The sequence below is a fragment of the Mercurialis annua genome, linkage group LG6 (genome assembly GCF_937616625.2).
Source record: "Mercurialis annua linkage group LG6, ddMerAnnu1.2, whole genome shotgun sequence".
Taxonomy (NCBI): Eukaryota; Viridiplantae; Streptophyta; class Magnoliopsida; order Malpighiales; family Euphorbiaceae; genus Mercurialis; species Mercurialis annua.
In genome coordinates, this window is record NC_065575.1 from 36,081,815 (window position 1) to 36,095,163 (window position 13,349).

General features: G+C 34.9%; 1 protein-coding gene across 1 annotated transcript; it reads right to left on the reverse strand.

Moving 5' to 3' along the window:
- Nucleotides 1-470: 470 nt before the first annotated feature.
- LOC126687024 (CDPK-related kinase 3) lies at nt 471-6,775 on the reverse strand. Its single transcript, XM_050381369.2, has 11 exons — nt 5,856-6,775; nt 4,007-4,137; nt 3,741-3,782; nt 3,481-3,589; nt 3,279-3,357; nt 2,574-2,870; nt 2,316-2,425; nt 1,971-2,078; nt 1,819-1,881; nt 1,355-1,522; nt 471-1,278 (listed from the first exon to the last, which is right to left on the reverse strand). The coding sequence occupies exons 1-11, from the start codon at nt 6,414-6,416 to the stop codon at nt 1,141-1,143; spliced, it is 1,806 nt and encodes a 601-aa protein (XP_050237326.1). The 5' UTR covers nt 6,417-6,775; the 3' UTR covers nt 471-1,140.
- Nucleotides 6,776-13,349: the final 6,574 nt, after the last annotated feature.

Sequence of the window (13,349 nt, forward strand, 5' to 3'; positions counted from 1 at the left end):
CTCGTTTTTTTAACATTAATCGCCATAATGTTTCGAAACCTCCAAATCTTTGGGGTTATACTTTGAATGTCTTGAAAATCAACCCATGAAAGTAAAAACAAAGAAGAAATACAAAATATTACCTAAATCGAAGTTTCCACCCCCATTATAAAGTTTTTGTAATGCACTAATGCCATGGAAATTGATAACATACCAATCAGATTTTGTTAACAATTTAGTATTTACTTAAGAATGTAGAAACACGCTCGACTAAAAATGAAACGCGGGGCAAATTGACCTAAAATGATAAAGGTGTGAATTTTTTTGTCCGTTTTTTACTAAAATGACTTCTATTCTATGTCAAGTTCAGGAGGTGAATTAATCCTTCATTTTCCTGTTAGGCAGCTCTATATAAACGTGAAGGCCGCCGGTTGTATCATCTGTATTTGATAAAATATGTAGCCTGTAAGCACTTAGATCTACGAGTCGAATTGAAGCCACAAACATGCAAATTGCAATAGAAATTTTTCATATTGCAAGACGAGCCAATACAAGTTTTAGGTGGAATCACACATTCAACCTGGAAGACTCAACTCCATTAAAAACGTTTAATCAAAATGAAAGAGAAGTCGACCAGGCTTATAGATGATCGATGGGAGCCTTGTCACTAATTTGGACAGTATCTCAGTAACTTGTTGAAATCCAGAGATCATAATGCATTATCCTAATTCCTAAATCAGCAACTCGACGCATTATCTCGAACTATTCCAGCAACAGATATCACCAAATACTTGAAGCTCAATCAGCCAAGTCACTAAAAGTTGAACTGCAATTCGAAAATAATCGCAACCACCCAAATTTTAACTAATTGTAACTTCACAATTACCCTTCGTAGATAAATCATTCCCTTGCCAGATAAAATGAAGCAACCTCGGAATCAAAACTTTGAAACAGTCGGGAATAGGCCCGTTTCGCCTGAAGAATCTCATACCTGACTTAACTAACATATTCACTTATGCACATATCTTTTTGTATCCCAACCCATGAAATAAAAATAAAATAAAAACGAAAAAACAACCCCTTCCCCCGAAATGCCATGACTTTGGAAAAAAATATTAAAAAAAATCATAAGAGAAAAAACTGTGTCAAAAGCTAAGAAACCTAATGATGTCTGGTATTTGAGCTACGAACAGTCACGCCATGTAAAAATTTTGTATATCCAAGTAAACTAAGCTTTCCATCTGAGTTTCTGATCCAATCTTTGATGACTGAGTATCCGGAAGGGCCAATATTCAATTCCTGCGGTAATTGTAGAGTTAAAATAAAATTCACACGATAAGCAACTCTTAACATAATTCAGCAACATATTACATACTCTAGCCAATTCTTCAACTGAGATGGCTCTGTTACCCTCTCTTTCAAAATGCTCAAACGCGGTGGCTGCAATTTGTTCCCACCCTTCAAGTGCCTCTAATTGGTATGTACTGATTGCAGCTGCACAGAATTCATCGAAGTACATCTTCCTATAAGCTAGGGCCTCCATCTGTCCGAAAAACATAACATTAAGTAGTAAAACAAAATGAGAAAAAATTTAGTGCTTTCATAGCAGTTGGTGAAAATAGTATAAACGTATAGAATGGTAACATGTATTTCTAAAAAATTACAAGCATAAGAGCTAATAATCTCGTAAAAGCAAGAGATTTCTAAGTTTAAGAATTTTTTAAGTTGCAAAGGCTAAAAGCATTCGGTATTAAAGCAACAAAGCTGTAGCAAATCGGTATGCAAAATCAAACATCCAAACAATACATGATTCTACAAGAGAGGATATAACAAACATACCGCATTAAGAATTTCAGGAACCCTTGACTCCTTCATGGCATCAGTTGCATGACGTACAAGAGCCTGAAAAGGATTGTATATCTTGTTTAATTTAAGTCATAATCTCTGCTGTGAGATAATAGTAAACCAGTGTAAATAAGCAGCGAAATAACCATTTTGAAATTATCAAGAGAGACACTCCCATCATTATTTGGCTCCAACATCCTGAATTGAGCTCTAAGGTATACAAGCTCATCTTCAGTCAATGCCTTTGCGAGAGGCTGCAATCATAAGCACGTAAAAAGAATCACGAGCTGAGAAGTGACTACATTTGAACTACAACACTAATCAAAACTTTTATTAACAGCTACATAGTTAATTAATAGTAAGAGAAACTCTAGTTATGCAACAATTTGGGTATCGCCAGTAATTAGAAAAAGTTATTTACTATATGGAAGATATTAAACAAAATATTAGAAGTTCCCAATTCAAAAATAGCTGATACGAAATAAGAATACCTTCAATGCTGCACGTTTGAAAGGTGTGGCATGCAGGTATGCTTTCACTAGCTTAAAGATCAGAATATCTAAAGGTATAGGGCGACTATCATCTCGTAACCACGGGTGAGCTGCAGTCATGAAGATGCATTAACGAAAGGAATCAAAGAATGAAAAATATGGTATAAATGGCTTGAAGTTATAGGAGATTTGAATTAGCTATAGATCATCGACATTGTTACTGTTTTCTCATTACAAAAGTAAGGATTACCAACTTACATAAGGCTTGGACAGCAGTCATTCTTTTCCTATAATCCTTGTTCAGGAGTCTCTTCACAAAATCCTTGGCCTCTGGAGTAACAACAGGCCATGGTAAATCTTCAAAGTTGGGGTCAGATCTCAGCACTGCGCGAAAAATTCCTGATTCTGTCCGTGCCCAGAAAGGCCGGCTTCCACACAATAAAATATAGGAAATTACTCCAATGCTCCATATATCTGCTTCCAGACTGTAAGATCTATGTAGGACTTCAGGTGCAACATAGTATGCACTTCCAACTATATCATTAAGTCTTTCATCTGCAAACATCACACAGAAAAACAAAAAGATTTCATGTAACAACTAACATAAAAATTGAAAACTCAGTATATCAATGCATCTGAACTTTGGTTTTATTCATGCTTTCAATTTATCTGTACAGTGATTTACATCAACTGGAACTCATTAATTTAGATGGCCACTTCTGACTGAAAGCGTCATTTTTTTGTCCCTATTTATACTAATTTAAAAGAACAATGTGGAGATGCTCCCATAATCCATGCTTTACAGAATGTTCAAAATATAACTGAAAGGTATGGAACAATGTGATGGACAAGATATTATTTGCAGCATTTATGCAAAAGATAAATCAATGCAGCCAGTACTAAGGCAAGGGTAATATTCAGTCATAAACCAACCACATTTTATGAAAAACTCATCAAAATTACCTGGGCGGATAAAATCTGAAAGTCCAAAGTCAATAAGCTTCATATCAGCATCGTCACCCGCAGAGGAGAAAAGGAAATTCTGTAATACAAAAAATACAAGAGTACCAATCATGAACAGTATTAGAATGTAAAAGCACTCATGACCAAGACCCACAGGCCCACCATTAGAAAGAAAAAAAATGCATCAAGTTCAAGAAGAAACCTCTGGCTTTAAATCACGGTGTACAACGCCTTGAAGATGACAAAATGACACCACAGATAGGATTTGAACAACTATAGCTTTTGCATCTTCCTCTGTGTACCTTCCTCCTCTGCAGCAAGAGAAAATATTGTGCATCAGTATAATCTTTCATAATCCATAGAATGGATCGGTTTTTCATAAGCCAAATGGAAAAGATAATGGATGATGTCCATCAGAAATAAAAAGATGGGAATGAGGAAAGTCAAGAAGTAAATTATTACCTTGCCAAAATTCTATCTAAAAGCTCGCCACCCTCGCACAATCTGTTAAGCAAACAAAATTTTGAATCATAAAAAGGTCAAAGTTCATTAAAGGTTCATGCAATAGTATAGAAATAGAATAAAAAGTTAAAACTTCTTAAAATTACTATCTAAATACATTGCCGGATTGAGAAGAGGAAAATTATTGCAAATTGCAGAATAACAATGCTGAACTTTTATTCGCAGTGAACTTGGAAAAGAAAGGGAAAATAAAAAAGAAGACATACTCCATGACAATGTAAATGTTATTGGCATCCTCGCATGCATCAATATATTTGACAAGATGCTTATGTCCTGAGAGTGCTTTCAAAATTTTTACCTCCCTACGGACATCTTCGATTGAAATTGCTGTTGTCATCTGCCACATAGAACTCATCACTATGAAAAATTTACACAATAAACAGAGCAAACTGATCATAAGAAATGGCTGGTCATTAATTTGAGCAGTGCATGAAAAAAAATTATAACTGCATCAGCAGAGGGCACAGACAATTGATGGATAAATTATTAATTATTTTGATAAAGAAAAATCAGTGATGGCCCTTTTCAACACATAAAGCAGACAGCAGCACCTAGTTTTCTTGCAAACTGTAGGATAAGATGAAACTGCCCGGGGGATGCATTTGAAATATTGCATATCGGTAACTAAACTACTACCTTATTTGCCTGTATTATAAATTTATAACTACAAAATCTAACAGAATTTACACCTTTAATCCGTCATGCAACAAATAAATGGATATCCCCTCAATCAGTGAAACTGGTACGAAAACAGAAAACAGCATTTGACAGACTTTTACAAAGTTTAATTTTTCTCATTAGTTTTGGGCATTCATTATTCTTAATCCCAACAATACAGAACTTGTATCAGGAACAACTTCCTCCTGAATCTGATGGTGCTTTAGAACTATTACTAAAAAAATTGGTACCTGATTATTCAGTGATACTCTGAACTATACATACACTTAGGAAACATAGCAATGCAAATGCTACTATTCTATACCAAATCTTTTTCTTTTCCTAATAATCCACATTGAACGGGTTATCTTTACGCTGGCAGTGGCGAAGACAGCTGGTAGTAGGACGGGAGTAATACAATATTTAGGAAAAAAAACGTATGGACAGTCATCCCAATTAAAATTTTAAAACATAGCAGCAGCTATTCTCATTGGTTAGAGGCTTAGAGTATCAATTACCGCAGAAACAGAATCGAGTCAAGACTAAAAAAGCAAGAGAATACACGTTGCTAAAGTCACGTATATGTATCTGACATAACAAAGTAGCTACAAATCATACATCGCCACAATACCAGCACATGTACCTTGTTAACTACCCCTAATAATTTGATTCTACAAAACTGTCGTGTAATTAGTATTTTCATTATTGCATGAATCAATAACCAATGAATTGATAACATTTCCAAATAAGACGTTTACCATTTCCAAATAAGACAACCGCGTCTAATATTCTTTCTGATCTTCTAGTAATATTCTCATCAACATGTTTTCTTCTAAACTGATACAAGTTAAACTTGACTCACACAAAATGGCAGCTATAATATACCTCTTGCAACACATGGCAGGCAGCCGTTTTTCATACTGAGTAGCATGCCATTTGTAGAAACCATACCTTCACAATCATTATCATCAATGTTTTTCCATATCAACCAAACAATGGTAATCAAGCCACCAGCGCTACACGACATAAATTTGCAAGCAACAATTCAACCAATACCTTTGCAACAATGCCACTATCTAGGGAGAATTAACTTGCACATAAATCACTAAATTAAAAAGAAATAACTCCAAGATACCTAATGTAGTAATTTCGATCATTAATCTGTCTGTAGTCGTTCTGTTATTTTGATTTAACACATTATATTCGAGTAATTTCCAGAGGCACGTGTCAGTCCGATTTCAATCAACAATCAATTCACAAACAGATAACAAACAAATTAATCAACCAAAAATCATATACTTGACCTCTATCATCAGTCAACACTATCAAATGAAGTTTTAAAATCCTCACAGATCAAAAGAATTAAATGAAATGTTATATAATTGCAGCACTGTATACCTTGGCTTTGGATATAATCTTAACAGCAACAGATTGATCTCTCAGCTCTCCTTTCTTAACCCTAGCAGAGCAAGTATGACCAAAATGCCCTCTCCCAACCTCCTTCCCCAGCTCATACTTAGCTCCAAAATTCTTGCCATAACCAAAGCTCTTATCCAACGACTGCTGCTGAACCTGCTCCGCCTCCGCGCCGCCATGCTCAGGAATCGGCCCCTCCTTCGGTTTTCCGCCGCCGCCAAGCCGCTTCGCCAAAGAAGCAGCAATATGCTTAGCAGGCGACGGCGGAGGAAAAGGCCGCCGAAAGAATCTCCTAGGAGTAGAACCTCTCGCCGGAGACGGCGACACTCCTCCAGGTAACGGACTAGCAGAAACACCGTGAGGATAGGGGCTCGGCCAGGGGCTAGGATTAGAGGACCTAGCAGGCGTATTCTTAACTCCGTTACGTGGAGTAAACGGACGTAACGGAGTCTGGTTGCGATCGGCTGCTGTAGTAACTATAGTAGTGGTCGGTGTACCGTCATTATCGTTAGTTGGACTAGTCTTACCATAACACTGCCCCATCTTTTTAACACTGATCCTCCGCCGTCTCCGATCAACTCTCCTCCTCCGCCTAACTCCTCCTCCAACGTCAGTCAAAGCTTAAAAAATCTTAACACCGTTAAGCTGGTGTTTAACGGAAAAGATCTGATAATCATCGGAATAAAAAAAAACCAAAAAAATGAGGAAACGGAGACAAGAAGAGATCTAAGTGAAGAAAACGTTAAACTAAGGGAATTAAAAGAAGGTACTGAGTCAGAGACAGAGACAAAAACCCCAAATAACTTGACAAATTTTATGGAGTTAAATTTGCAGATAAACGGGTAAAAAAAAACCCGGTTATTCTCCACCGTTGGATTTGCTGAATCGGAAGGTTTGGGTTTAATCTGTGTGTCGTATAGTAGACAAGTCTTAACTCTCTGTCTATTTCCATTTATTTTTGTTTATTTTCCTAAACTGTAGACAAGTTCTTTTTGGTTTTGTCTTTGAACAAAGGGTCAACGCACCCCCTAAACTTGTGTCACGGAGTCATCTAACCCAATTTATAGTTTTTTGAGCAACTAACCCCAAAACTCTTCATTTTCGGGTCAAGTAACCCATAATTATATTTTTAAAACGCGTAAAATACAAATCGGAGGTGAGAGATGCAAAAAAATAATTAAATACTTCCCTAATTGTTGCGATATAATTATCCTAAATCTGTTTTTTAAAATAAAAATATAAATTATTGGGTTATTTGACCCAAAAATGAAGAGTTTTGGGGTTAGTTGCTCAAAAAAGTATAAATTGGGCTAGATGACCCCGTGTCACAAGTTCAGGGGGTGCGTTGACCCTTTGTTCTTTTGTCTTTTCCTACTTTTCTTTGCCGTTATTTTGTTAATTTTTTTAATTAATATTAAAAGGGTTTTTTATTTTTGGAAAAAGGTTAAATTCTGATTCCCTGTTGTAGGGACTACAGTTTAATGTGTAATCTTGAATGACCCATGTGTTAGGCGGATGAAACGGCAGTTGAGATGGGTCGTTTGATTTATTAAAATATCGGAGATGACACGTGGCTTTATCTGGATGGTGAGGTGTACGGTAGATGATAGATGAATAAAGTATGGGAGGCGGTCCTGAGCAGCATTTGACAGAATCTCAGCTGACGAGAGTTCACATCACAAACCAAGTCCGAAGGTTCGAAATTGGCGATTATTCAAATCATCTGAAGAAGTAAAACTTATGTTCGAGGTGGCATGATCTGGGCCTTTTAATTTGTTTACTCAACATTTAATTATAAATTTCTAAGTTTCCAAATAAAGATACACAATTTAAATGCCAATAAATTTAAAAATAGGCTTATTATTTTTTATATATCCACCTATAACATTTTTTTTCATTTAAACGCCATCTCATCTTGCATTATAACATAATTAAATTTTTTACTTTATAACTCGATTGATATTTTATGTCTTATTTCCGTTAAATAATATCGTATTTTCCCGTGTGAATGATAAAAACAATGTCTATGGAGCAATTAGACTATATATGTTATAAACTAAAAGATTGAGATATATAATGAAATTTTTAGATTATATTTAAATTGAAAAATACATAAAAATAAAAACATATAGTAACAATAACCCTTCAAGATACATAAATGAAAAAAAATCATTTTTTACTTGAATTTATAAAGAATTCTCAGAATCAAGTTGAAAATTTTGATTAAAATAAAAATAATAATACAAATTAACAACAGATATGTACTTTAGAATAACATTTACATACATATTAATAATTTTTATTATGGGAGAAAAAGCTAATACGACCGTATATTATTTTTAATAGGATTAATGTCAAAAAATATCACGAACTTTACACGTTTTCTCATTTTAATCACGAATTTTAAATTTTCTCATTTTCATACACGAACTACCACTTTTTTCCAAACTCATTCATTGATGTAAAATGACATCCACCTCAGCGAATTACACCAATGGAGCCGTGACATCTCACCACCGTGCATGAATTTGAGAAAAAGTGGTAGTTCGTGCATGAAAATGAAAAAATTTAAAGTGCATGATTAAAATGAGAAAACATGTAAAGTTCGTGAATTTTTATGATATTACCCCTTTTTAGTACACTAAATCTTAGGGAAAAAATAGAAAATGCATATTTATAGATAGGTCCTCCTACTCTCTAGCAAGCGGTACTAGAGAGAGGAAATTTCTTCCTTCAACTTTTTCACCCATTTTTAGCCGAAAGCTTATAGTGGATGGGAAATAATAATTTTCAATCTCTAACGGGAATTCACCTTTTCTTTTCTTATATTTTTATTTGTCGTAACATTGATACCGATTGTTAAATTTTTAGTACCAATTGTCGTGACCGGTTCATGAGAAAATTAGTATGTGCGGCGGAATCAAAACTATTCAGTAGGTATTTAATTATAGATTTGATCAACAAACAATAATATAGTAAAATAATAAATCACGCAAAAGATTTATGTGGTTCTGCATTAAAGCATACATCCACAGGCAAACGAATCGAGACATCCACTAATCATCAAAATGAGTAAAAAATTGGTGGAGTATTACCAAATAGAGAACATCTCTATTAAATATGCCCCTACAAGAAAAACTCACGAAGTGTTTAACTCTCTACAAGAAGTAACCCAAAAAGGTTAGGATGAACTTATATTCCTCACATCACATACACCCCCCTTTTCCCTTCTTCACATTAATGTCTACATTGTGTGTTCGGTTTTGGTGTACTCTAAAAGGTGAATAAGGTAGGCTATATATAAAGAATAAATAATCTACATGGTATTAGGAGTATTAATCCTAATTGGATTTATACTTCCTAATTAGTCAATGATAACAAAGTTATCATTCTCTCAAATACTTCACTGATTCTAATACAAATTAAAATTAGAATTTTAGGCATATTCCAACAATCTCCACCTTAACTTGAATTTTTCAATAAACTGTGATTACTCTTGTGCTCCACCGTCTACATTTAAGTTCCAACTGAACTTATTCTAAAAGAGGTATTTGAGGAGGACCATACAAGCTTCAAGAACGTCTTGAACTTGCTGAAATCAAAATGACTTGAAGATTTATTATCTTCGGTGTATCAATTAAAATATCACGAAACTTCGAATTTTGTTGGTCTTAAAACTGATATCAGAAGCAAACGTCATTAGTAGCCTATAATGATTGAATCAAAAAACAAATGTTGAGGTCGTAGCATATCCCTTAATCTTCATAAGTCAACCAACCCAATGAGCATACATCCCAAGTGCAGCATCCAATCTCACTTCATCGCCAAATAATCCATAAAACTCGTAGTTTTATATAATGAGATACAAGACATGTGCATTTAGAAATCATGTTGAACATTCATTATTGTTCTAACTGTCTCATTGTAATACCCCAAAATATTTTAAGGTAATTAAGTCGTGCCACATGTCGTAATTTCCGATAAATTAAATTAAGGAGAATTTAATTTAATTATATCGGGAATTTAGAATAAAATTTAATGAGGCAATTAGCGGGATTTAAGGAGTTAATTTTGAAAATTTGGATGTGGAGGCATTTTGAGGCTAAATTGTAAATTTTGAAAAGTTTAGGGGCTAAAGTGCAAATTAGCCAATTAAGCCCCGAAAATAGAAATTTGAGGATTTTCGATGGAAGTATATATTTTGAGTTAGTATTATTTATTCGGATATAAATAATACGTATATGAATTAATAGAAAGATTAATTGAATAGGTTTTGGACTAAATTGAAACTTTTGAAAAGTTTCAAGGACCAAAGTGCAATTTAGCCGGATTATATATATAAGTTAAACCTTTCTTATGAAGGTTACAGAACCTTCATCATCTTCTTCCTTCTCTCGATCAAAAACGGCGATCGATTACAGTTCGTCGCGCCGTTTTCGTTTCTCGTCCGTTTCCGACGTTTAATAGCTCAAAACGATCGTATTTCGACGGGTAATCACGGTAAGCTTGACATTTTATCGTTTAAACGAATATATTTTGAGTTATATCGATTCAAAGTTTTAGGCCACGAAACGATTTTATCGTTTTATCGATTATAGGATTGATATATAGCGTTTTGAGCTTAGAATACGCGTTTTGGTTGAGTTTGGAGCGTTTTTACGTATATAGCAGGTCGGAAACCCCGGAAATCGATTTCGGGGGATCGTACACGAACGTGTACCATCAATGGTGCACGAACGTGTACCAAAGTACACGAACGTGCACCAATACATGGTACTCGACCGTGTACCAAGGTACACGAACGTGTACCATCAAGGTGCACGATCGTGTACCCCCATACACGAACGTGCACCCTACGATTCTCGCACCCCGATTCTTCGTACCTTGATTGAATTAATTGAATTCGCGTATTGAATCAGAAATCGAATAGTAGTTAATCGACTAATGTGAATAGTTAACCTAATGAGGTTAAAAGAGGATTGTGATTTACTATCCGTAAACGAGTTTGATACCGTTATCGGAGTATACATGAGAAGCACGATGATTAATGAAAGTAAAACGTGTCGAGTCTCGAGTCTAGAGTCAATCTTAGAATAGGATTCTAATACAAGTCAAATGTTTTAAAAATTGTTTTAGATCCGGCGAGGCAAGAAGCAGCTGGACCAGTAGTTCGGGAAGCTTGACGTAACTAAGCCCCGACGTATTTTTGGATAAGCGTCATCCGTGAGTTTATACGATTTTCTTTTAAAGTATTTATTTAAGTAAATATTTTATATTGCTTTATGTTTGTTTTGCATGATTGCGATGCGAATTCTTTTTATGAATTGCATATGCTTGATTTGAAACCAGTATTGATCCGATGGAACGTGCTACCTATTGGGCGACAATAGGACTGCATGATCACCAGTTTTGATGTGACTCGGCTGGGAGCTGATGATGATTATGAAATTTACGATTGGGTATATGATTTTGATACGAGTGAGTACTCGGCTACGGTGTAGTCTGGAATCCCCGTATCTAGTGGCTGGGCCACCAGCGAGTTGGACTCGCAATTTGATATTAATGATTGGGTTGCTTGATTGATGATTAGTATGTTTGAGGATTAAGGTTTCAATCGGATCTTGTACTTGGCTGCATACGATTGAATATCGTTTTAAGATTTAATTTGAATACTTATTAGTAAATGTATGAACTCACTCAGTATATCCCAATATACTGACCCCTCACAGATTTCCTTTCAGGTTAAAGACGCTTTGAAGCAACGGACTTCTATCCTACTTCCAGAAGTCTGTATTTTTGAGTATGTAAAGAAACAGTACTTTACTCTTAGAGCTGCAGTAGATAAATATTTTGCCAGTCAGCTTGTAATATATAGTTTTCTGTAAATATAACTTTAGTGTTTAAAGTTTTAAATGTTTTACGCTCGCTGCGTTATTTATATTATGACTGCCAGAGGATATATATGCCTGGCATGTGTGCTTCTGCATGACACGTGTTTATGTCTGTCATGCATGACGTATATGTTTCGTGAAAAGTTATTTTACGTTTTTAGGCTTGCTACGGGTTTCGGAGCAACCACTCCCATTCCCTAGCGCCGGTCTCGGCCCATGAGATTGGATCGTGACACTCATTATGCATCTTGCCCTTAACTGAACCAATATCCAAAATTCTGCATATATTGACCGTTGCCCATAACTACACTCCACTATCAACTCACTTGTAGTCGGAAAACCAATCAAAATTGGCACATATGTGATATGAACAACTTGAATCTGCATAAATTTCAGATCAAAAAATATCATGCTGCAATTTTAGCATAGACTAGTTCTTTGAGCCGGTTCGCCTGTAACTGCTAGCACAAAATCCTCATCCGATTATCTCCAAACAAATTGACTCATGAGCGATCCAATAGTGACGCCGTTCCAAATTACAAACATTGTGATACACAAAATCGCAAGTGTACGATGTCGATAAATCAAGTAATATAATGATAAGTAAAAGTCGAACCCACGAGGAATTGAATTTAGTACCAAAATAGTTAATTAAGAATTATTTGAACTAACAAAAATAGGATTTGTGTGATTTTAATTAAAACTACTAAAAACAGAAAATAATAATTTAAGGAATAAACAATAACGACAAATAACTCAGAATATTGCTTTCGTATGGATTATCGATGCCTTACAAATCTAACTTATACCAATCAATTTTAATTGTTACATGCAATGGAGGATAGATCGAAGATACTAGCTCAATATTCCTATATTATTGCTAGCCTATTGGTTATAACCCGTTATCGCGAATCACCCTTACTGTCACGGCTTACAGAACGATAGGAGATAAACGGCAAATTATAAACAACGCATTATCGATTAGTTATCCACATAGACCACATAACGCAAACATGGTGGTCGGACTCATGTTTTGTAATTATGCCTTGGTTACCCTTTTCCAATTAAATTGCTTAAGTCCCCTCCTCACAATTTATTCTAAGTTCATGCAATTGTTAGCTACTCAATCACAAGCATTACTCTCAATAACTAAGGATTGCATTAACAAAGAAAGATATAGAAATTAGTTTTCAGAATTTAAACCTAGCATCCATACTACTCACAATATTCCAAGTCAAGAAATTTAGCTAGACATAATTAAATTAACTAAGCAATTAATAATAATGAACATAATTAAAATAAGAAATTGAAATAAAAATACTTGAATAAAAACCTGGAATTATTCGGAAAACAAGTCTTCGAATCAAAGCTTCGAAGGTTTAAGTCTTGAAATAAAACTAAGGACTAAAACAAAATTAACCTAAGACAAATTGTTTATAGAATAGAAAATAATGAAAAACTCGATAGAATACATGATCTTGAGATGTCTTTATATAGTGGAAGAGTCCTTGATGTGTTGCAAGAGTTGTAGTTGAAATCGGATCCAAATCCGCGTAGAAAAAGGATTTTCACGTTTTAGGTTCGT